The following is a 23,080-nucleotide window of genomic DNA, read 5'->3' as shown; positions in this document are numbered from 1 at the left end:
TTGGCATATAAGATGACATTTTGAGTGAAATAGAGCTGCTAACTGAACAAGCTCAACTGATTCATGCTCTCAAAAGCATATCAAACACACACTCTCATTCTACTACTGTATCTGCTTTGGTTACTACGAAACGAAGAACCACACCCAACTCTGTATAGATGTCAATTCCAGGGCCATGCATTTGTATCCCGACCTCACATTCTTCATGACACATTTGACATGTCAAAACTGTCAATCCCTTTATATTGCTAAAGTTCTCTGCCTTTCTCCTTGATTCTTCGCTGTTGTAATCCCTCCCTTACAAACATATAAACAAACCAAACCACATGTACATATAATTAAAATATTTACATTTATTTCTACTTGTAGGATGATCTCGTTTATGAAGCACGACAGAGGAGCTCACCGCCCACATTCTTCTCAATTGCTTCTTGAATCTCTAAAACACCACGATTTGTGTTGACAATAGCGATTTCTCCAGGTTGAAGAGGCTTGATGAATTGAGCTCTTCTACCGCTTGCAACATTTTTCAATTCGTTGACTGTAAAATGAACCTTCTTGGAAGGCTTGCTGATGAGAGATAATTGAGACAAGGCAGGATTGTTTTCCTTGTATTTGAGGTTGAGCCAAAGACGTCTGGTGGCGACATTTTCGTTTGTGGTGGCAGTGTATGCTTGATCAGGTCCAATGTGATTTCCGCGAGTGACGGATGATAAGAAGCCTTCTTTGTAGAGAATGTTGGAAACAGCCAAGTTCATCTTTGTCTCGGGTATCGCAATGGTCTGAAGTCTGGCACGGAAACCATTTTGTATTCTGGCACAAAGATCATGTACACGAGGCATCTTGTCAAAAAGTTACGAAGGGTGAATAAAATGTAAAATTTGGAACTGGGGTTCAAGGGTCAGTTTTTTGGAGCCAGAGATGTTGTCCCTCCATCCTCCATCCTTTCAGCAACACCCAATCATTACATATCATGACGCAGCCATAAGCCACCCTAAAAATCATCCAGAGAGCGAGAGAGTTCTTACAGCGAAAACTAGCACAAACTCCATTTTACGTGAGCTTGTTTCTTTCTATTATTCTCTTTTTGCAGGTTAATATATAGAGAAATCAACCTATATTTGTGTTTTTGTGTGGATTTGAATTAGAAGACACAGTACCAGCTTGAACCATATACACCCACGTCTATATAAATTACATTCAAGAAGCAGATATATAACACAAGATGGTGAGAAACACACTCGTAACTACGTGTATCATATCTATTAACCCGTCAAATAGTCGTCTAGAAGCTCGAAAATGTCGAATATAGTCAACTACAGACTTCGCATCACCTTATCCGATTCACGTATTTTGACCGGTCAAATGTTGGCCTTTGATAAACACATGAACCTCGTGTTAGCTGATTGTGAAGAATTCCGTAAAATCAACAAGAACGCCAAAGATAATTCTGCAGCAAACCTTGAACAAAAGAGAACCTTGGGTCTCGTTATTTTGAGAGGTGAAACTATTGTCAGCATGAGTATCGATGGTCCTCCTCCACCAACTACAGATGACATTAGATCAAGAGGTCCTGGTTTAATGGCAGGTCCTGGCATGGGAAGAGTAAGTTGATATTGAGAGATTGAGTTGTTGCCTGTATACTAACTTTGAGTTCTAGCCTATGGGCCGTGGTTTGCCTGCTGCTCCTCCTCCAATGGGTGGCCCAATGGCTGGTCTCTCTGGTCCTGTTCGTGGCGTTGGTGGACCTGCTCCTGGCGTAAGTATTTTACAGTGTTAACATTGTGAATGGATGACTAATGTGTGCGCTGTCTCTATGCAGATGATGCAACCTAGACCTGGATATCAAGGTGCTCCTGTTGCATACGGTCGTCCTCCCATGCCTGGTCAAGGTATGCCTCCCCCACAAGGTTTCCGTCCTCCTCCAGGTATGCCCCCAATGGGCTTCAGACCTCCTCCTGGTATGCCTCCTCCAGGTTTCCGTCCTGGCATGGTAAGTTTTGATGGTGAATACATATATGGATTGAATATTTACGCGAATTTCTCGTTTTATTAGCCGCCTCAAGGTTTCCCTGGCGCTGGTAGAGGTGCGCCTCCACCACCAGGCATGTATCAACGCCCTCCTCCTCCTCAGTAAACGACTTCACTATATATATATATATATATATATATATATATTTTTTTTTTTTTATGGATGAGAGATTTTATTCATTGAAACGGGTTAAACAAATAAAGCATCAAATTGGCAGGATTGAGGTGTGTGCAGGCAGGGACAACTCAAAATGGTAACGAATAGGAGATTAATGTTGCTGTTGTTTTGTAAGGATTCTCAACTCTTTGTGGGTAATTGGAAACACACAGTGTGATATCAGCGGAACAGCATCGAAATGATGGCGCCAATGAGCTCGCCAGACTTGATGGAGCATGACAGAAAAGAAGTTGATAATGGAGATGGTAGGGGTTATGGGTCTAAAAATGTACGAGGAAAGTGTCAGTTGGCTAAGATCGGTGTAGACGCGATGCAGAGAGAAACAGGTCGAGTTGATGAGATACATGTCCATCATGGGGCGCCAGATGTCCTGTTTGTGGGGGGGGGGACAGAAAATGAGCAAATGCTCGGCAGTTTCTACTTGATTGCAGAAGGCACAGCGGTCAGAGTCGACAATTCCTGGTGTTTAGAATAATGAAATATAGACAGAGGAAATACAATTAGAACTGAATCTATTTACTAAGTTATTCCAAGATTGAATGAGGGATTAAAACTAGTGTAGATTTCGAAGGTATTTATAGTTATTTGACAATGCCGCACCAATAGGACCTTGATCTTGAATGTGGGATAATTGTGTAAGCCTTGAACCAGTTAATGAGGATGTGCTGCATAAGAGCTCACAGACCACTAGTCAAGGACAGACAACAGAGATGATCCAGGATAGAATGGTATTTCTAGTAGATTTGACGGAAGAGCATTTGTCAGAATTGAAACCCACTTCCAGGGACGAACAACCATAGGCTACCACTCTCTAGGAACCAGGATACAGATTAGCCATTTGATGGCACCACTCATGTTCCTTTGTGCTGTTTGATTAAAGAACTCTCACTTCTACTACGCTTCTCTGCTTATTCTCAGATCCTCTCATGTATTATACAGCGTATAATCCATTTGCCTCTCAGAGATGATCTACATACAAATCATCCTCAAACACTCACTCACTCACCCAAACACTTTTTACAAACGAAATGATGCGCTTACAAATGATACACCTTTGAACATACAATGGCAATTACACGCAAATACACGCCCACACAACCACACACACACTCAACTACACATAAACACTTTTGTTTTTTTGAAAGCCCAAAAAAAAATCAGATAAAAAAGCCTAATCATCTTATTCAATAATAAATCCACATCAATATCCTTTAGGTTGATCAAAGAATTGAGTAGTCTGTTGATGCGGAAAAAAAAAGGAGACAGAGAGAACGAGAAATGCTTTTTTATTATGATGATGAAGGAACGGGATAGTACAAATGTTTAAATGGGTAGTGAGATTTTGAATTTCAATTTGGGGCCAATGATGGCAGGTGCAACTAACAATCCTGCAAATGCAAAGAAAAGCAAAAGCAGTAAGAAGCCATAGAACACTGCAATGCGGCGTCGTCTTGATCGTTGGCTGGTGGAGTAAATGTGCTGTTGAATTTGCTCTTTGGGTCGTAGCCAAAATAGCATCAAGGAATGCCATTTGTCGATACCTGGGATCAAGCAAATGACAAACAAAAGAAACAGTATAAAGTGGCCCATGATGAAGTCTGTGGCAAACAGACTCATTTCTATAGTTTTACATACAAATTCTCGCAGCGGTTGCGTGAATACGTGCCATCCAAGCTACAACAAAAGGACGGATGAGTTAAATGCATAGAATCCACAAAAAAGAACTTACACCTCGGCCGTACCAACGGCCTGTCCACCATCCTTGATTGCTTTGATCACCATGGAACTCTCGTGTCAATAAGAGTACTGTCATCAACTTGAAGATGAGCCGTTGAACAGATCCCACTGCAATCATGCCTAGAATGACATGCACAAAGTTCCAGTTCTCTAAAAAGTAGAGTATCTCAAAAAAGAGGATCAAGTTGAATACAGCCCATCCGTGCGCAACAGCTGCAATGGTAGCACCAAATTTGACTCCACAACATAGACTAGCTAAACATCCACCGAAAAGAGACACAGCAAACAGCATAAGCAAAGCGCCCGCGTTTAGTAAGATGGGACCCATGGCGATGATACCCACACGCAAAAGCGCGCTGGGACCTTTGTATGGTTTGCTGCTGTCGTTGGGATCAAAACTTCGGATAAAGAGGTAGGCTGTAACGCTCAGAATAGCAAGGATCAGCGGCAAGATGATTTCTGAAAACAGTATTACGGTGAATCGAGCTCGAGATTGCTGTTGCACGGGCTTCTGAGGGTCCAGTTGCTTCTTCTTGACGCCTGTTGTCCGCATACGTGTAAAACGACAGAATTCGATCCACGAGTTGAGGTGAGTAGCGCCATTGCCTCTCGACAGCCAACGAATGTATTCACGATAATCCACCAAGAAGTCGGTCAATGCAAATTGGTGAGGATTGAACAGGAATGGAGACAGCACCAGCGCCAATACGGTGAACCAAAAGTAGGCCAAATGAGGAATCCACAGCACCAGTGAGCCAAAGAGCAGAATGAGTGCTAGTCTTGCACCTGAGTACATGCTTGTATCTGCAAACCTAGAATACAGCACTGAGAACGGTAACCGAGCAGTTGCAAAACCTCGACCCGTACCAATATAGCGAGCACCACCGAATGAGAGATTGTTCAAGATGGAATTAGCGTATGTTTGAGTGACAAAAATCTCGAATAGAGGAGAAAAGGAGAGCATGTGCTTGCAGAGTCGACTCACCGCACGAAAGAACCCGCGTTCAGTGAGCTCTTGTAAGAACAGAGGCAGAAAAGCAACAAAGATAATGGCAAAGATTGAAATGACAACACGCTTAAGCCATTCAAAGATGGGCACCATGTTGTAGCATCCATCTGGCTTGAGAGCAGCATCGGGTCCAGCATTGATGTCAAATTCACAGATGGTCAAGGGAACACTGGTAGCGCCAACAAACAACAGCACAAACATAAACATGTGAACAGAAAGCATAATGAAGATGTTATTGATGTGGAAGCCAGGATGAGCATAGAAAAAGGTGAGGAATCGATCCAGCGGCAATTGCGTGCCCAAGTAATAGTATTCTCGGGAAAGCATCTGTTCACCCATACCCGTACCAATCTTTGTCACGAAATTGAGCACAGACCCAAAGCCAAGATCACGCCCTTTACCGCATTGAAAGTACTCGACATGTTTGATGCGACCACCTCGTTCAAACGCGTTCATACCAGCATAGATATCTTCGTTCAGATGAAGTCCCTTTTGTGCTTTGGACACACCGCCTCGTGTAGTCATAAAAATAGCGTTCAAGAAATCAGGGTGACCGTAATGCAGCTATCGTAAAGATATGAGTATGTATAACAATTAGAGTTGATCGCCTACTCACCCTGCCACCAATTGTAGCCATGATCCGCTGTGTCAATGTACCAAATGTTTGCTCCTTACCAGCAGCAATGTCGCCCAGCACACCCACATTCTCAGAAAAGATGTATTCACGAGCACCTACGATAGCCACCGGGCTTTTGCCCATCTTCTCGTTTGCATAGGGAGATTGGTGTTCTCTCGCCTGCATCTCTTCAAATTCACCAAGCACATTGCGGATCTTGAGACATTCCTCTAGATAGTTGTCCTGATTTGCATCAATCAGTTGCAGATATTCACCACGATAGTAGATCAGAGCTGTATTCTGGTTGTCAGATTTACCATCACCGAGAATAGGGTTACCAGGGAGACGAACACGGAACTTGGGAGCGCGGTTGCCATCAGGCTTCGCATCGCAATGACCGTCAATCAGCACAGAGTAGTAGCTTGGTTCTTGTCCCTCCACCTTTTCTTGTTCTAGGTACGCGATTTGAAGGTCAGGGTAGGCCTTGAGAATGTATTCTATACTCTCTTTTTCCTCAGCATTGAAGGAAGTGTACCGTTGCATAGCAACCACGAAACGGAATTTGCGCCTGGCCATTTGCTCCAGTTCAGCATCTGCGGCACTGTCACTGGTGGTATGCGGCGACATGGTTCCACCTTGTATGGAGCTCAACTCGGGTGTCTCCACTCGGTAAAGCAATTTGATGGCTTTCTGATAGTTCATAAACCCAGTAATAGTGCGAAACAAGGTTTGTGATCGAAGCGATGCCCAGATACGAGTGCGTAAAGTGTATTCAGGTGCTGCTGATTTGAAGCCAACGCAATAAAATGGCAGGTCGTCAATCTTGTGCTGTTTCTCTGTCTTTTCATCTGTTGTTGTTGCTGCTGCAATGGTGCTGGTCTTTGATTTTCCAGAGAGAGATCCGTTGTCGTCTAGTTCCTGGCCTTCTTCATCAGCCAATACTTTAGTGTCCTTGACAAAGTTCTCCCATTCAAATGGATGCAATTGCTTAAGGTATTCTAACAAGGTGATTCTGGCGTTCTTGTCTTCCTCTCTAATGATTTCGCGTAAAGATAAGATGATCTTTTCGCCATAGTGAGGTGTCATGACGGTGAATGTTGGCATGTTGGGCACTGGCAGCGATTCAGGCATCGGTGTAGTCAGACTCTGAGCAAAAAACTGCATTCTGCGTCCTGCTTCACTCTTTTGTGGGTAGTATTCTGTCTTGAAGGCTACGTCCTCTTGAGATACAAAGAAGGTGGGTGCTTTGAGTGTGGTTTTTGTATTTCCTACACCAGGAATCTACAGAAGAGGTTAGTCGGTACTGTACAAGGAACAACGATAAAAGCGTCTTAACTACCTGTCTATAAAGTAGTTTTGATACATGATCTGCTGATAGTAAGTGCTCGCGATACATGGACACTACCAAGGCATTCCACACTTGAGAGCACAGAATCTTGGGCTGCAGCTGAAAGTCCAATGCCGATGCTGCTAGAATCTTTGCATAGATGCGCTTGGGAAGTCGAATGAAGGTGTTTCTCCAGGGACTCCAGATGGAAATACCCAGATAGAATGATCTAGCCACCGAGAAGAGCGTGTTCCAAATGACGTACCATAGGTAAGTATCCAGGAAAAAGAGTACCAGTTCCATCAAAAGCATCAGCACCAACGAGACAGACGGCATGTAGCGGCACAAGATGGAGCCTGTAATAGCATCTTTGCAGTGCAGCACCTCCATATTGGCGATAGCCTTTAGAGGATCTTTGAAAGACAGAGCAATGAAAAAGTAGGATTCCAGCAGCTTACAGCCAAATACGCAGGACCACAGACCAATAGAGATCAATCGATCTGCCTTCTTCAGATGTGGAAAACTGGCAGTGAACGTCTGATTGGCAGGTGTCTTCTTGCTCTGCTCGGACCTGGTCTTGCGCACAAAAAGCCTTGATTGAGGAACGACCGCAAAGAAGATGCTTGTCACCATGCTGACAAACAGCTGAAGCAGTGCCACGCCCATCGATAGCTTTCCGGTTCGATTGATCTTGATACAGTACACAGAGGGCCCAGCATTGATAATTAGCACGCAGAACAACAGAAACAGACGCCGAGACAAGATGCCTGCTTTCTGGAAGTTCAAAGGCACATACATGTACTCCACAAAGCTACCCAGCATCACCAGAAGAGTGGCTACCGCGCCACCCAGAGCAGCCATGGAGACTTTGACCGCTGTCTCCTTTTCTGAGATCTTCTTGTTGTGATTGAGATAGAGAATATCCGAGTTGGCAGCAATGAAGTACCAAAAAGACACAATGTGAATGATCCAGATTCTTGTAAAATTGACCGCCAGGTGCATCCAGGATCTCTTTTCCTTGAAGGTTTTTTGAAACGCCTTTTTCCAATTGACATGCTGTAGTGAATCGTATCTTTGATGAGCAGCAATGGACACCAGCTTTGTTTTGTCTTGTAATTGCAGCTTGGAGATGGTTTCAGGGTACCAAAAGAACTGATTCACGTCGTCGTAGCCAACGACACCGTCATGGTCGCGGTCTCTTCTCACAAAATTCGAGTGCTTGTCTTTGCGATACACTTGATCCTTAACAAAATCATAGAGCGGTGTGATGATGTTATCTAGATAATCTCCTTCTGCTGGTATTGTCTGCTGTTGGTGAATAAGAGACAAGCGATCTTTGCAAGCATCGTCTGCTAATTTAAAGATAAAGCACAGCACTTCAGGGCAGAAACGTATCACAGATGCTTCGCCCCAGATCATCAGCCAAAGTGCCAATTGTCGCACGCGCTCATTGTCTGTCATGTTTTCCATTTTACATCGCCAATCCTCTTCTGCTTCAGTGAGCGTGTGTGGTTGTGGCTGTGCATCGTCTTCGGCTACGTTGATGGCTGCATTCTTGTCGCCCACCGCATCATCGAGGTTGAGTTGTGCTGCAAAGTACCACTTTCGATAGTTAGCATTGGGCCCACCGATATAGTCAGCATGTAGTGTCAATAGGGCCATGGCGGGTGTCATGCGAGAGGCACGCGAATCCAACATGACCATGAAGTGGTCCAGCATATTCAGCATGCTGTCGTATTGGAATCCAAATGCATTTTTGAGATCGATAAAGATATCTTGAATATTCTGGTAAGAAGGCAGATCAACAATGTCTGTCCAAGCAGGGTAAGGCATATGCTGCTGCTGCTGTTGCTGATTGACCAATGTCTCTGCTGATAGATCATTGCTGGATAGAAATGCAGTAGGAGACTGAAGACCACTGCCGGGAATTGAAGGGGTCGGTGTGGCTGTAACACCTCTGGGTGCTTTCAATCGTTTGGATTCTAGGAGTGCTACCAGTGATTCAGTGGAAGGCGCACAACGGAGGTACCGGCCAGAATTATGAATATCGTCATGTAAATTGTTAAGTAGATCGATATCAGCTGTAGGTGGTTGCTGTTGTTGTGGCTGTAGACGATGCTGATTATATAGATAGCGATGAGGCATGTCGGAACGCACGGAGGATGAGGAGTCCACCCAGTCTGCTTCAGAGCCTTCGTATGGCATGAATTGATGTTGAAGTGGTGGCAATGGGAACTGATGATAATGCTGCTGAATGACCTCTGTTGAATAAGCAAGTGTTAGTTTTATAGCATGGTTGATACAAGAGTGCGCAATTACCAGAAGAGAGTGGCTCATTTTCTGTAGCATCATGCTCTTCTATTACTGTCTTTTCGGCCTCATTTGTATTCGTGCTACTACTACTTCCAAGCATTGAAACAAATAGTTGTAGTTTGATATGAGAAACAAGAACAAGAGCCAAGTGATAGCAAATCAAATGAATTTATATATTAAGTTCATTGGAATGATTTAATTGAGCCCTTGTTGTAATCCTCTTTTTTTTTTTTTTTTTTTTTTTTTTTTTTTTTTTATATATATTGATTTAATCTATCCAATGTGTATATCCACCGTATTCGATTCAAAGCAGTAAAATAGACGGTCTTTTTCTTACATGTGCCGATTATAATACATTCCATGCATCCCTTTAATAATGTCACCCTATTTTTTGAATATATATATATATCTTTACTCCCTGTTTCTTCATCATGTTTGATTTGTGTGTATGTGCTCTCTGGCTTTCCCCTTCTCGTGACCCTGAATTCTTTTTTTTTTTTTTTTTTTTTTTTTTTTTTTTTTTTTTTCAATAGCGTACAGTCTCTTGAGGCTCGGCAAGTCCAATTTCTATGGGAAGTATATCAGCTAAATTAGACTCGGCTTGAAGCATTTGTATGAATAAATAGTGTACCACTGTATTTTCAATTAGCCGCTAAATACCTGCTTGATTATGCGTGTTGTAATTGTATCACCTACCAAGTGATGTCTATTCTTGTGTCTTGCAAGCATCATTCGTGTTGATTATAGGCTATTATTCGCAGTAGATGATGCTTTAGCTGGATGTAAGCCATAATCAAGAGGATAACAAGCTCTGCTCCATAAGGTTTCCAATACATATAAAAGAGAAAGCAGATTCATGCCAATAGAGTCGAATTCGTCAACTATTCCTCCTACAATGAAACTTATTTCCTTGCTGCTTGTCGTTGCTTCCGCTATATTACTTCTGCTAGACTATGCTGATGCATCTCCTACCTAGAATCATGGCGAGTCTGACCTGAGCAGCATAATGGGATCAAATGCTGCTATAGAAGAGTTTATCCAACGCAAGCTTGGCGTGGTCTACAAAAAAGGGTCTTCTACAGTCAAAGTGTACTGGCAATATCCTGATGATGGTGGAAATGGCGTCAAACAATTTAGTGTGGATGACCTCGTCACTGCCCTGTTTGCATTGGTCACATTGGCTAAATCCGTGGATGAACACTTTCCTGACGACCACAAGGATATTCTATTGAGCTTCCGTAACCTTCCATGGGATGCTACTTTGGCTCCTCGTCAATGCTCATTCAAGTGCAAGGTCCAATGAGCGTTGGGCTCAAAATTCAAGCCATATCCGTTACAAAGCCATGATTTGAAAGCAGAAATGAATAAAATACACGTTTTGAGCTGGCAGTGTCTATGAATTCAATGGCATGATCACTTTGTATATCAGTACCTTGTGTCTGCATGCTTATCTCGGGAGCATCCGACTAACAGTCTGACAAAGCCTAGTGTTTGTTTGTTACTATGTCTGTACAAACATTAAGTGAAAGATTAAATTAAAATCAACGTAGTAACTCAAACTGGTTTAAATTTAATTGAGATCCACCCATCCATTTGATGATATACTATACTATGGCATTCGCTCCAACAATAAAAGATTTTCAAAAGACTCCATTTCGTCCAATTGGTAATCAAGGCGATAGCTCCATCCACAAACCCTTATTACTGCCCTGAGGCCTACTTTTCAATACAATAAGCCCTTGTCTACACCTACCAAGACTATTCCGTACTTCCATTGCGTAATTGAGTAAAAATAGCGCAATGCCCCAACCTTTTTGTGTCTAGAGTCGCTTGCTATGCATGTTTTACGCCAATTTGATTATAAATTTCCTATTTTCTCCATTTTTTTATATGCTTTGGCGCTTCGAAAACATGCTAAACCATCATCTTTGATAACCGTTTACATACACGATCAATTTCAGCTGATTTGGAGCAACTTTTTTTCTCGATGAAAAATCGATCAATTTTGCCAAAAAAATCCTTACAGATACACGTCAAAATCGACAAAAAACCTTTGATGCCATTTTTGTACCTAAGATCGACATTTTCTTCTATGGCTTTTCTAAGCTCAATTTGAAGCTACAAAGTTGCTCCTTCACATGGTACTTTTGATTATCATGTTTTACTTGGAAAAGGTTGAGTATTTTGCAGAAATCAAATTTTTGATTTTTCTCGTTTTCTCCATCAAATCAAAAGCAATCCGCATGAAAGTTGTATCATTCAAAGCAGCTTTCCAAACACTACAATTGACCTTAATGACATTTGCTAGTTTGAGGCGGTTTTACTATCACTTTTTGTAAAAGTTGTTTTTTTTGGATTCAAAATCATGTTCTGGCCATCCAATAATCCGTTATGCATTAAACGTCCGCTAGCTGCAAAAATTTGAAAATACATTGTACAGAGTGATTTATGCTGCAGTGGTGTTTAGTTTGTCCACATTCGACGTTCCTGATACAGTAAAATATGCTCTATTTATTCCACTTTACACGCCGTTTTTACTAGCTACAACTTTCCACATTTGATAGTACAATATTTTGCCCAGGCTGACCATTTGTCCAATTTCAGCACCTTCAAATACAGCTCTATCCGTCCGTTTCTCTCTACTGACCATCCAACCTTGAATCTGCTTGTTGGCATCCAATCGAAGATGAATCATATAATCCATATATCTTGCATTGTATAGCAACAAATGGCGACGACCTCCTTCATAAAAGTATTTGCAGCTGCTTTTCATCACTTTTTGTACCGTGGTCAGTGCAGCATCCCAATCCAATTTCATGCCAAAGATGGTGGCAATGTTCTTGTCTGCTTCCGTAATATCAACTCTGTCAAATTCGCTCATGAGCTGCACGAGTTCTGGCCTGTCAGGAGGAGTCTTTACAGATTTTTCTAGTGTCAGGTTGGCGTTGTAGAGCTTTTTCCAATCATGCGCTCGTTTACTTCGAATGATGACCTACAAGTATACCAATGTCAAATAACTTGATGAATTCCGTATGTCAATAGACTACGTACCTCTGATACGATACTATCCAGCTTGATTCTAGCACCAGACACAATATCAGCCAATGTATACCCTTCTTCTGGAAGCGATACACCATTCAAATCAGGTTTTTGCCATGAATGTGGCTCCTTCTTGAGCCAACTTGCCCTTGTCATGGATTCAGGAGTAGTTTGGCCTTGATAAACTACCAACACAAAGTACTCTATGATGGTCTTGGCCTTGTCACTGCTTTGCTGTTCATCCTCTGTGGTAGGCTCTTGAGCAGGACACACCACCAATGTGTATTTCCAGTTGGTATGCGCAGGATCTGGGGATGTTTTCGCTTCAAACGAAAGATCGAAACTAGAAATGGAGACAGCAGAGTAGCGTTTGCTAGCAAGCACATTGAGTAAACCATGACGAGGTGCATTCTTGAACAAGTTTTCGAAAAAGGCATTGGAGGTGACATTACCCCCATCAAACTGGTAAAAGCCATGAATGATGCGATCTTTGGAGTAGGGTGAAGGTTGCTGGTTGGTGAGTGCAAACCGTCTGACAAACGACAAGATGTTCAAATCGGCAGGTACCTTTTCAGGCTGGTCCAGCATCTTTTGAATGTAGTGCAGCTGGAAATCATAGACAAAGGAGTTGATATGAATCATCTGCTTAAAGTGGCCCGAGTTTTCTTCAAATTTCTTGAAATTGGCTCTCTTTTTCAGTCGCGTTTCATGACGGAAGCGATTGTAATCCAAGCGCCCATATTGTCTGTGAAGTGTGTAAAGTGTGACAGAGACAAAGACGCTGGTAAGACGCACTTCGCAGATGATGGAGCCGCCTTCAAACACACGTAGCAAAAAGGTGGGGGGACAATCTGCTGTCATTCGTCTACCTAAACTGAACTTGGAGGATCGCAGTGAAGACTGGTTGAGATTGTCTTGTGTGTTGTCGTCCTTTGCAAAATCAATTAGCTGCATATCAGCACCTTCCAAATACCCAGCATATTCAAACAACAGTGCGTTGGCCATGTTCTTGAACCATGCCACAATGTCAGCTCTGCCTGTGGATCCCTCTTGCAAGTTGGGCCATTCGCGTTCAGGGTCACAGAATATGAGTGGTGTGCGGCAGAAATGAAGGACACGCGATGAGCGCATGATGGTGGACACTTCATGTTTGGATAAACGTTCTGTCAGATCCACTCCTGTCTTGGGGTCGCCATATCGTTTTCTCCATTTGAGATATACTTTGAGCGCTTTACGGTGTGCTGATTGGATTTTGGCTCGTCTCAGGAACGTCTCGAGGAACGGTTGGCCATGACGACGCAAAATATCAAAATCTTTGCTGCGAATGGTGTCTGCTACAGAGTCAGTAATGGAGTCCATCAAAGCGTGGTCCAGTTCAGTAGCACGGATGATGGATTTTTGCAAAATACTGTCGATATAATTCTCTTGCTCCATTTGTCTCGTGTTGGGTGAAGTGGCACCTAATCCGTCCCCACTTGATTTTGGAGGAACAGTGGTAGGTGTGCTCTCCAACAATTTGTCTCGAGAAGGTGCTGTGGTAGGAAACGCAATCATATCCTTGAGATCCAGCATACTAGCCACCACATGTGTACTGTTGCCTGTGTTTGCATTGGCGCTGCTGCTGTTGTTACCCGTGTTGGCATTGTTGTTGGTCCGTCTAATGCCTCCAGGTGTACGTGTTCCGCTGGCGGACTCTGCTTTACTGGCATTGTCAAACTGTCTGCCCATCTTTTTGCTAGATTTAGGGGACGTCAAGTGAATCTGAGGCGTAGATGCCGAATAGCTGGTTCCCGCTGTAGACATGAGATTGGTAGACAGTGATCGCGTAGGATTGTAATGCTGTCCACTAGTACCAAACTTTTCAATGACGTCCTTGATGGGTGCTGTGTGATGAAACAATCCCATCTTCTGGTGCAAAATGTTGCTCATGATGTCGCTACGTGCTTCTTGTCGATTGGCAACTCGGAATATACCATTGAACAAGTCTTGAGAGACGGATTCAGACCAATTGTAGGTGTAAATAGATAGCCGATGGACATCTAACGTCATGATCATAAAGCAGTGTTTCTTGGAATCCAGTTGAGGGCTATGTCGGTTCGATACACCCGAGTTGGACAGCGCACTAGACGCTCTGGATTGATCCTGCGTATCACCTCTGCTGAAGCGTCGCTGGCCGTTGTTACTGCCTTCCGTATTGGCTGATTCTCCAGAGCTACGTCTTGATCTCGCCTTTTGACTGTCGTTGTCACTAGCAGCACTGGGTCTTCTCTCAGTGCCAAATGAATCAGAGACGCTGCCTAGTTTCTCTACAAATTCATCTAGACCACTGATAGCTACAAGGCGGATGTTGCTTTGAATCTTCTGACGTTGACGGTACTGGAATCCACGATACAGCTCCCATTTGCTATTTGGATTGAGTAAATCATCACCTTCGTCATACACAGCGTTCCCCAACGAAGTCCAAGCAACAGTAGGTCTCAAGGAGGGATTAATCTTGCGAAGCTCGACATCCAGATAGCGCACCAGATCATCCATACACCAAGGCGTGGTTTGAATTGCTCTATCCATGGAGCACACTGTAGGACTCTTCAGTTCAGATGCCTTTCGCAAGATGAACAGCACAGATTCAATAAACTTCTTTCGCAATACAGTGCCCAAACGACCCTCTGCCTTGTCGAAAACAGCTCTCTGCAGTGCACCATCCATGGACAGGGCAGCGCCTAGATCAATGGTTACCGTCTTTTCGATAAAGTAATCACACAGACTCTGGCGATAGCATTCATAAATGTGCTGCATCAAAGCATCTCCATCGCACGATCCCGTCACCCAAATGTCTACCCATATGTGAAAATAGGTGGAGCCAGCTTTTGCCTCTCTGAACTCTTCCTCCAAACATTGGTGAATGGTCTCTGGATCGAAGTTGCCCCCGCATTTGCCTTCTTCTATTACAGTGGAAATGGGAACACCGAATTCATCAAGCAAGGTAAGACAGATGCCTGCCATACCTTGACCTACCAAGAGCTCCAGAGGTGTGGAAGAGCCTGGTAAGCGCTTTGTGCAATTGTAGTAAAAGCAGAATGCACCAGGTGCAATTTCACGCGTGGTTTCGCATTTACTAAGGCTGGCATGAGTACGACTATAGTCAGGTAATGATAAATGGCTTACCCTCTTAATTCACGCTTAGCACCGTCTTGTACAGCATCAGTCTCTTGATCAAAAAAGATGTTGTCATAGTAGTTGGACACTGTCTGTCGAACATAGGGACCTGTTAACGGACGAATGTTGTCTGCCAGCAAAGACTGTCTAAAATACTGCAATAGTGTGTAGGGGCTATTGACAAGACTAGGCACACGCAACATCTCTCGGTGCGTGGGTGGTTTGGATGTGGGCAAGATAAAGTCGACATCCTATGAAAAAAAAAGGTAAATAAAAACGGAAACAAAAGGAAGACAAGAGACTCACTGCAGACGTGGGCTTGGAGGTTGAATTTCTAACAAAGAACTGCTGTATCTCGTTCAGGGTAATTTGAGAAATTAATCGATTTTCAATCAGATTGACAAACTCCTTCTCTACCCAAGATGGCAGATCAATGCCATACACTTCCAATACAAGCTCTCTTCTATCGTTGGTGGAGACGCGCGGTGCACTGGATTTACGAGGTGGATGAGGTGACGTGGATGAAATTCTGGACAGCTCACGTTTTGACGTAGGCGTGGGTGTCGTGGCAGTTGTAGCAGCATCTGTGCTGAAAGCAACCAGTGTTTGCGCATCGTCCTCAACCTTTTTCCCAGACAGCGTGTGCGTGGGCGATCCATATACGGTATTGGGAGATCCATCTGCATCTATTCCAGTGCCTGACAGACTCTCTTCATAGATCTTGCAATACACAATGGATCCATCTCTCTCGATTACAAACATGTTGGGCCGATTGATTACAGTAAAGAGACGCAGCACGTCGGTTGTCAGGAACTTGAGAGCCACGGAGGGTTGCAAACGCCAATGCAAAGGGAATCGCTTGGTGTAGACAACAGGACAAGAAAACTGGCCTGGCACAAACTTGTCGCTTTCAGGCAAAAGACCATGGCTAAACACATCCGGCATGTCTTCACTTTCTTCTTCCGTGGATTCATCATCATCGTCCGAATAGATGGTGTTGGCTTCAGATCCTTCACTAGGCAATTCGAGATACTTGCTGCAAATACGCGTGTCTTGCAAGCTGTTCAACAGTGCTAATCGGTTGGTGCGTTCCTGAATCATCTTGATCTTTTCCTTGACAGGACTCAGCAAATCTGAACCAGCGGCTGGCATCTGTAACTTGGAGTAAAAGTAGATTTGCACATACTTTTCATACGGGATCAGTATCAGCCAATACAAAGGACGCTTACTTAATGGCACACCGGCTGTTTCATTTAACATGACCTCCTCTTCTGCTTCTCTGTCTGCAAATTTGGATAAACTAATGCCCAGACCATCGCAAAAGTCATCATGCGCCATCTGAGTCGAAGCAAATGAGTCTTCTTGGTCTGTGTGGGTAGTTGGCGAAGGAGGCGAAGGTTCTGTCACTACAGGTGAGGCACTGTTGGAGTACGACGACTCTTCGCTCATGTTGAACACAGAGTCCTCACAGACATAAAAGTAATCGCCCACACGCTTGAGTTGGTATTTTCCGCTCTTTTGACAGCAGCTGTCTTTCTCCAACTCGTCCATGAAAATGATGCGGCTCTCTTGATAGTTCTTGACGAACTGGAATGGCATTTTGATGGAAGTCTGATACTCAACAAATGGACAGGGCGTTCTCAGTTGATTCTCGACGTATTTCAACGTGGACAGTGTGATGATGGGTGCTTTGAGTAGTCCGTGGATGGTTTCTTCCTTCAGCAGCCAATTAACACGAGCATCTGTCTCAGCCAAAGCAGCTTGTTGATCCTGGGTGAGGCAAGAGAAGCAGTCTGGCTGTGATTGCATGGACTGAATGAGAAATCTAAGCAGGCATAAGTTAACACGGTGAAATACAATGGCATTGGCAACTTACTGGGGATTGTAGGGGAACAGATTATTCGTGACACTGTGATCATCCAAATCAGACCGGGACATGTTGAGGCACACAATCTGCAAGTAGACCTTTGTACTGCCAGCCTTCCGAGGGAAAGTATCGTTTTGTATAGTCTCTGTATCCTCCAAGTCAAACGCTGTGCCTTCCACTGTATGGCCTGTGTAGGAGGTGGGTAGCGAGGTGACAGGAACAACAATCTCAGTGCAAGATGAACTATCCGTATCTTGATTTGCAGTGGTCTTGTAAGCAGCGTTCAGTCGAATCAGCAAAGGAGCCCGAGAATGAGCAACCAAGTCTACAATGAACGAAATTTTGTCGTCTTCAGACATGTGTTCTTGGCGAGGATCGCCTTGGTTGCTTCTGTTGAATGGAGGCTTGTAGTAGAACAGGTTGGAAATGGAGCCTTTCTTGGTCTGGACGGGTTCAAAGTACTGGTGAAAGATGGCATTAAACTTTTCCTGAATTTCATATTCTTGAACATCACTATAAAGAGCATGCACGTCAGCACTGCACTACAATCAATCCTATTGACCAACTCACCTCTCAATCAGCTCATGCTTTTGCATGCACATGGTGTTGACAAACTCTGTGATGTCAATCTCCATGGTCGATTCGTTGCAGACTTCCAACATCTTACCCAGATCATCGTCATCCACCATGAACCCTCTCATCAAACAAGTGTAGAACGACTTGAGGAAACTTCTCGAGTAGAAGCGTGCGACATCTTGCGCCACACGGAGCACGCGGTCTGTCAGTTGCGCTTGTGATTGACAGCAGCTGTACTCTCCTTGGAACAGTTCGGGACGCAGCATGACACCTAATCCATCGGACTCATGCACAAGGTACTCGATAGGACGAATTGATATCTGATCCGCGTCTTGCAGCACATTTTGAATGTGCTTAAAGTTGTTCTCCTCCAATGACATGCCATGCTTGGTGGGCTTCATGGGCTTTTGTCGCACACATTCAAACATAAAGACATCCAAGAAGCGACAACGCTCTACTGTGGATATCGACTTGTGCCCATCGTCTTGCTGCAGTTTAAGTAATCCACTGGAGATAGATTCCAAGCTAGGAAACAGAATCACCACAAAGGATCTAGGGTCAAACACCTTGACAAAGCATCGGGTCTTTCGGAGGTCAGCAGGAATCAAGCCTGTGCTGGAGAGCTTGCCATCTTTGGTAACAGATTGCAGTGCACTGCGAAGGTCTTGCCAGAATGTAGCACCAACATCGTGATGCGACATGAGAATCTCTCCATTGGCAATGTAGTCCAGGGATTGCTCTACAAAATAGTGCAGCAAGGCGTAGTTTTGCAGTACGACATCCAGTTTGGCAATCACTTCCTTGTTCTTGTTCAGCAGTATATCCGGCCTGAAGCTAAACAGCTTTTGGCTGCCGTCTATAATGGGAGTAGCTGCTGTAGAATTAGACGCACTTGAATTAGTAGGATAACCAGCCTCCACCGACACAGACACGTTGGCATGACGGCGCAAGTAGCGATGAGACTTGGATTGGCCTGCTCCTCCTACTGCCTTTGTATGTCGAATCACAGGTGTTGTGCTGCCAGAATGATCGCTCCATTCTTGCTGCTGTTGTTGAGGATGAGGATGCTCTGTATCGTAATGCGGCGTCATAGTCTTGAGCTTGAGTTGGTGTTGTGTCTGCTTGTGTTGCGAGTAAGGCAGCAATGCCATCTTGTATTGCGGTGATTGGAAGGAGGCAACAACAAACTGGTTGGATCTCAGGACAGAGGCCACGTCAAACAGCTGAGGCAGCAGCATGATGGTGGTGTCGTCCGCGGGTGAATCTGACGTTGTATGCGAATTGCCTCTCTTTTTGCCCTTAAAGTCACCTACACCTTTGGATCTGCCAACAGCATGGATCTGGTCAAATGTCACAAGTTGCGATATCGTCTTTCGATCAGGCTCAAAAGTCCATTGCTTCACTAGCTCGTACTGGTCCGCATCGAAGTTGCCGCTGGGTTCCATCCACAGTTCAGTAGTAATCTTTCCGTTGACTGAATCCTTCCATACAAAATATTGGATGGCGCATAGTACCAGCTCTGTTCCGTCTCGACTAGGTAGTGTGATTTCCTGATAAAACTGGGTGCTATCGGGTCGCGGTGATACCAATTGATAGCCCTGTAGTATGGTTTAGTCCCTCATACAACATCTCTTCACTACGCTAACCAGCTTACCTGGTCCAATCTCGCTTGACATAGAAACTGGAAAGCTAAATCGTGAATGGGCATCATCTTGTTCTCTCTGTGATACGCGTCTTGATGATTGTCTGTTTGCCACGTCCATGTCATGTGCTTGAGGTAGTCTCGCACAATGTATTCACTAGTCAACCACATGGCTACTGGCAGATACCACGCCTTGGCCCTGCTCTGATTTTGCGTCAAATTTCCTGTAGGCCTGGTGACATTGGACTCGCCCTCTTCGTTCAGTGCAGCAGCAGTGGCATCAGAAGAAGAGTCCTCAAAATGCTTGGGATCTCGCATCAGCAAGCGAGAAAAGGGCCGTTCACAAACCTTGTTGCACGCCAGTTGGGTGTCTGGATGTGTCTTGATCAGATGAATCAGGTTCTGAACCGCTCGTTTGCGCGTAACCACCTCCACATTGAAAAAGAGCAAACGCAGCGTAATCAGTCTTCCGTATTCGTGGCGAACACGCAACTCGCAGAAAGATGGTGGGTACACTTGCATGGCAGAAAAGTAATCCTTTTGGGCATCCTCATTAGCACCGTTGGAGGTTGGACTGGACAGCAGTTTGTGCATCATCTTGACAAACGTGCCATCTTGTGCTTCGAAATCAGACCACGCTTGCATCACAGTTTTGACATGGTTGACCATCGCTAGAATATCCTGTTCCACATTGGAGACAAACTCTTGATTGTACGAGGAGGAAAGTTTGGGCGTCATGTAAGGAGACACATCACCGACAAGCAGATCAATGCAGCCTGGATCATACCAACAGCGTGTTCGTGCGCGAGCATCTGAGGTATTGATGCGCTCCCAAAAGGCCTTGAAAGCATCTACAAAGGCCACGTTGTGCTGCCCTATACTCAGCCTTGATCCAGCACCGCCGGCACCACGATTTGCTGCTGTATCAGATCGATACGACGAAGCCACGGAACCTGGATGAGACTCCAAGTTGTACCCACCGGTGTTGTTTGATACGTTCGTCCAGAACTTGCAGGGAAATGCAATAACCGTCTTGAGCACCTCATCGCCTTCAAAGATATCAACCAAATACGTCTTCAGCCGCTCAATCTTTGAATACACTGGAGCGGCATATGTCTCGCCAAAATAGATGGACCCAGTAACCACGCCCATCATTTGAGCTCTGCGCCGAAACATGTCCCAGTTCTGCAGCATGTGTGCAAAACTCGCATCTGTGCGCACAAATATCTCGGCTCTGGGTGCTTTGCCACGCGAAAAAATGCCGCTGGACAGCAGGATATCCTCGCTTTTGTAGCTGTTGGGCGCAGTGCCAATGATGGACGGTAGCCAGGTAGCCCGGATTCTGTATTCAATAGAGACATTTGGTTGCCATCGCAGGATCATGACAATCTGGATGCGCTCTTTCCGCACAGCGTTGAAATCGGGTGCTTCAATGTCGTGAATGCCTGAATCCACATGCTTGGAACCGTTTCCATCATCAAATGTCACCGACTGTAAGGTGAACCCTTCACGCGCTCTTGCGGCAATGATGTGCGAGAATTCAGAGGACAGCGTGTATTCGCGGTATTTCAGTAAGCGCCACTCGCCTTCAGGGGGTCTTGCGTAAGGATCCCAAGGAAAGTTGAATCGCTCTCTCATCATCCGCTCGTTGCTGGACTCCATCAAGTTGGCTTCCCGTCGATTTAACTGTGTGCCTGAATCTTTCTCTGCTTGAAGTATCAGTTCAGAATGTTGGTATCGGGTGAGAATGGTCTCTCGAAACATAAACTGTCGGTGGAAGATGTTAGGTGTCTGGATATGCTTGGCCTTGTGAATATCAACGAACTGAACAACAGGATACGATTTGCTGGTACTACTTGTCACAGGAATTGCTGAGGACACAGACGCTCGTTCATCGTGGTACATGACTATATTGGCATGCGATTTCGTCAAGCATTTATCCGAGTACATGAAGGTGCCGCTTGTAGCACGAGCCAGGAATTGCAGGATCTCCGTGTCAGGCACAAACCCAAAATTTCGACCTGGTATAAAACTGCTGGCATAGCCAATCTGGATCACATGGCATGTAATATCCTCCTCTGCAAACTGACGCACAAATGTATTGTCATGAACGTTGGACTTCATGGCGCCATCTGTCAGCAGGATCAACTGAGCGCGGCCCTGACGAGGCAGTAATTTCAGTGCAAAATGGCCTGCATGCAGTATACGACTGAGATTAGCGCCTGATTTACCAATACCCCACACTTCCTTTTTGGTGGCTGCTGCCGTAGACGAGTAAAATGAAGTGTCTTTGGCCTTGAGATCCACTTCTGAACTGGATGTCTTGTTGTCTTCCGAGATGGGCATGGATTCAGCTGAAAATGTCTTATTTTTCTTCTTGGCAGCGACAGCAGCAACAGCAGAAAACGAAGTAGTAGCCGCAGTGGCATCCAACACACCAGGTGGCGCTACCTCATTCCCTACATCCAAGTTGTATCCTTTATTGGACCGGTTCCTCTTCATGAACTTTCGAAACTGCACTGTATCTTCCTGAAAGGCCAGAAATTCCGCTCTCAGTTTTCGAATGATGGTGTGGATATTGTTTGCAGTAATTACGACATTTTGCATAAACACTCTCATGGTAGGATGTTCGACTAGCATGGGTATCACATTGACGTTGGATGCAAACTGCGAGCAATCAGCCATGACGGTGAGGCGAAGATGAGGTTGAACAACGGCTTTTTCAGTTGGTGATACTTGCATGGAGAAGGGTTGCACTATACCTTCTAATGAATTGACAAGTGTTTGAAAGACTTCGTTGAGGAGGATGTCTGCTCGGGTATTTCCTGCAGTCGCTAAACTGGAACTGAGATCAATGATGTATACAAGTCGGTTGTCTTGGCTCAGTGTCATGATGCTGGTTTTGGGTGTGATGACATAGAGTTGATCCCTGCGCCGATTGATGGCTTCTGTTCTGGATGGATCTGCCAGTACATGTCAATGACCACGTATGCTAAGCCAGATGCTTTCCACTCACCTTGATGAATTGCAAAATCTGATGCCCAAATCTTTCGTCGACTTCGTGATAGATATAGGACGTTTGTAGCCTTCATCATAGTGAGTATGTATACAGCTGCTGGATTCATGTGATTGACTCACCTCTGTGTCTCTTCTGGAGCTTGGCTGATAGAGCATCTTTAGTAGCCATTGTGTGTATTCATTTTTTGTGCATAACCGAGAGTTCTTGAGTAAGATGACAGCAGTTTTTGCCTCGATAAGCTAGCATGTCTTGTCAATTACACATGATACTATCCGTGTTTTAAGGGTCCTCGTCTACCTTTTGACTCTCTGTTTGACTCTGCTGCTGCTGTATAGTTGGAGATCCATGTCGGCTGGATGATGGCTGTGATGTGGAGGTTGATTTCTCCGAGTTGGATGGCATTGTCTGGTAGGTAAAGAAAAGATGGTAAAAGCAAAGTTTTTCTTTTGAAGTGAAATATGGTCACACAGATCGTTGAAGCATCCTGTTGAACTGATGTGCTTTTGCATGTATCATAAAGTGCCCGAGATACACGTGATGAGACTGTTGCGAGCATGCTATCAAAGGGCA

The 23,080-nt window shown here is 44.6% G+C and overlaps 5 protein-coding genes across 5 annotated transcripts; 2 read left to right on the top strand and 3 right to left on the bottom strand.

Annotated features, from left to right (window-relative positions):
• Positions 1–380: 380 nt before the first annotated feature.
• On the bottom strand, positions 381–842 carry SAS3_3 (Histone acetyltransferase; the record flags this gene model as incomplete). The annotated part of the gene is made up of 1 exon (XM_064823584.1): positions 381–842. The coding sequence occupies one exon, from the start codon at positions 840–842 to the stop codon at positions 381–383; it is 462 nt and encodes a 153-aa protein (XP_064688409.1).
• Positions 843–1,225: 383 nt separating this feature from the next.
• Positions 1,226–2,137, top strand: CBR1_1 (NADH-cytochrome b5 reductase; the record flags this gene model as incomplete). Its single annotated transcript, XM_064823583.1, has 5 exons — positions 1,226–1,228; positions 1,282–1,605; positions 1,661–1,759; positions 1,823–1,993; positions 2,057–2,137. 5 exons carry the CDS (start codon positions 1,226–1,228, stop codon positions 2,135–2,137), a joined length of 678 nt encoding a protein of 225 aa, XP_064688408.1.
• Positions 2,138–3,532: 1,395 nt separating this feature from the next.
• On the bottom strand, positions 3,533–9,311 carry ATC70_004276 (uncharacterized protein; the record flags this gene model as incomplete). The annotated part of the gene is made up of 5 exons (XM_064823582.1): positions 3,533–3,883; positions 3,939–5,519; positions 5,572–6,852; positions 6,911–9,159; positions 9,218–9,311. 5 exons carry the CDS (start codon positions 9,309–9,311, stop codon positions 3,533–3,535), a joined length of 5,556 nt encoding a protein of 1,851 aa, XP_064688407.1.
• A 906-nt stretch (positions 9,312–10,217) lies between these two features.
• ATC70_004275 (uncharacterized protein) lies at positions 10,218–10,514 on the top strand (the record flags this gene model as incomplete). The annotated part of the gene is made up of 1 exon (XM_064823581.1): positions 10,218–10,514. The coding sequence occupies one exon, from the start codon at positions 10,218–10,220 to the stop codon at positions 10,512–10,514; it is 297 nt and encodes a 98-aa protein (XP_064688406.1).
• Positions 10,515–11,732: 1,218 nt separating this feature from the next.
• GIT2 (glycerophosphoinositol permease) lies at positions 11,733–22,912 on the bottom strand (the record flags this gene model as incomplete). Its single annotated transcript, XM_064823580.1, has 10 exons — positions 11,733–12,203; positions 12,263–15,365; positions 15,416–15,657; positions 15,713–17,231; positions 17,283–17,786; positions 17,844–19,447; positions 19,504–22,454; positions 22,508–22,577; positions 22,630–22,749; positions 22,808–22,912. The coding sequence occupies 10 exons, from the start codon at positions 22,910–22,912 to the stop codon at positions 11,733–11,735; spliced, it is 10,689 nt and encodes a 3,562-aa protein (XP_064688405.1).
• Positions 22,913–23,080: the final 168 nt, after the last annotated feature.

Source organism: Mucor velutinosus (genome assembly GCF_035048745.1).
Source record: "Mucor velutinosus strain NIH1002 chromosome Unknown tig00001540, whole genome shotgun sequence".
NCBI classification, from domain to species: domain Eukaryota; kingdom Fungi; phylum Mucoromycota; class Mucoromycetes; order Mucorales; family Mucoraceae; genus Mucor; species Mucor velutinosus.
This window is presented reverse-complemented; position numbering and strand designations above follow the sequence as displayed.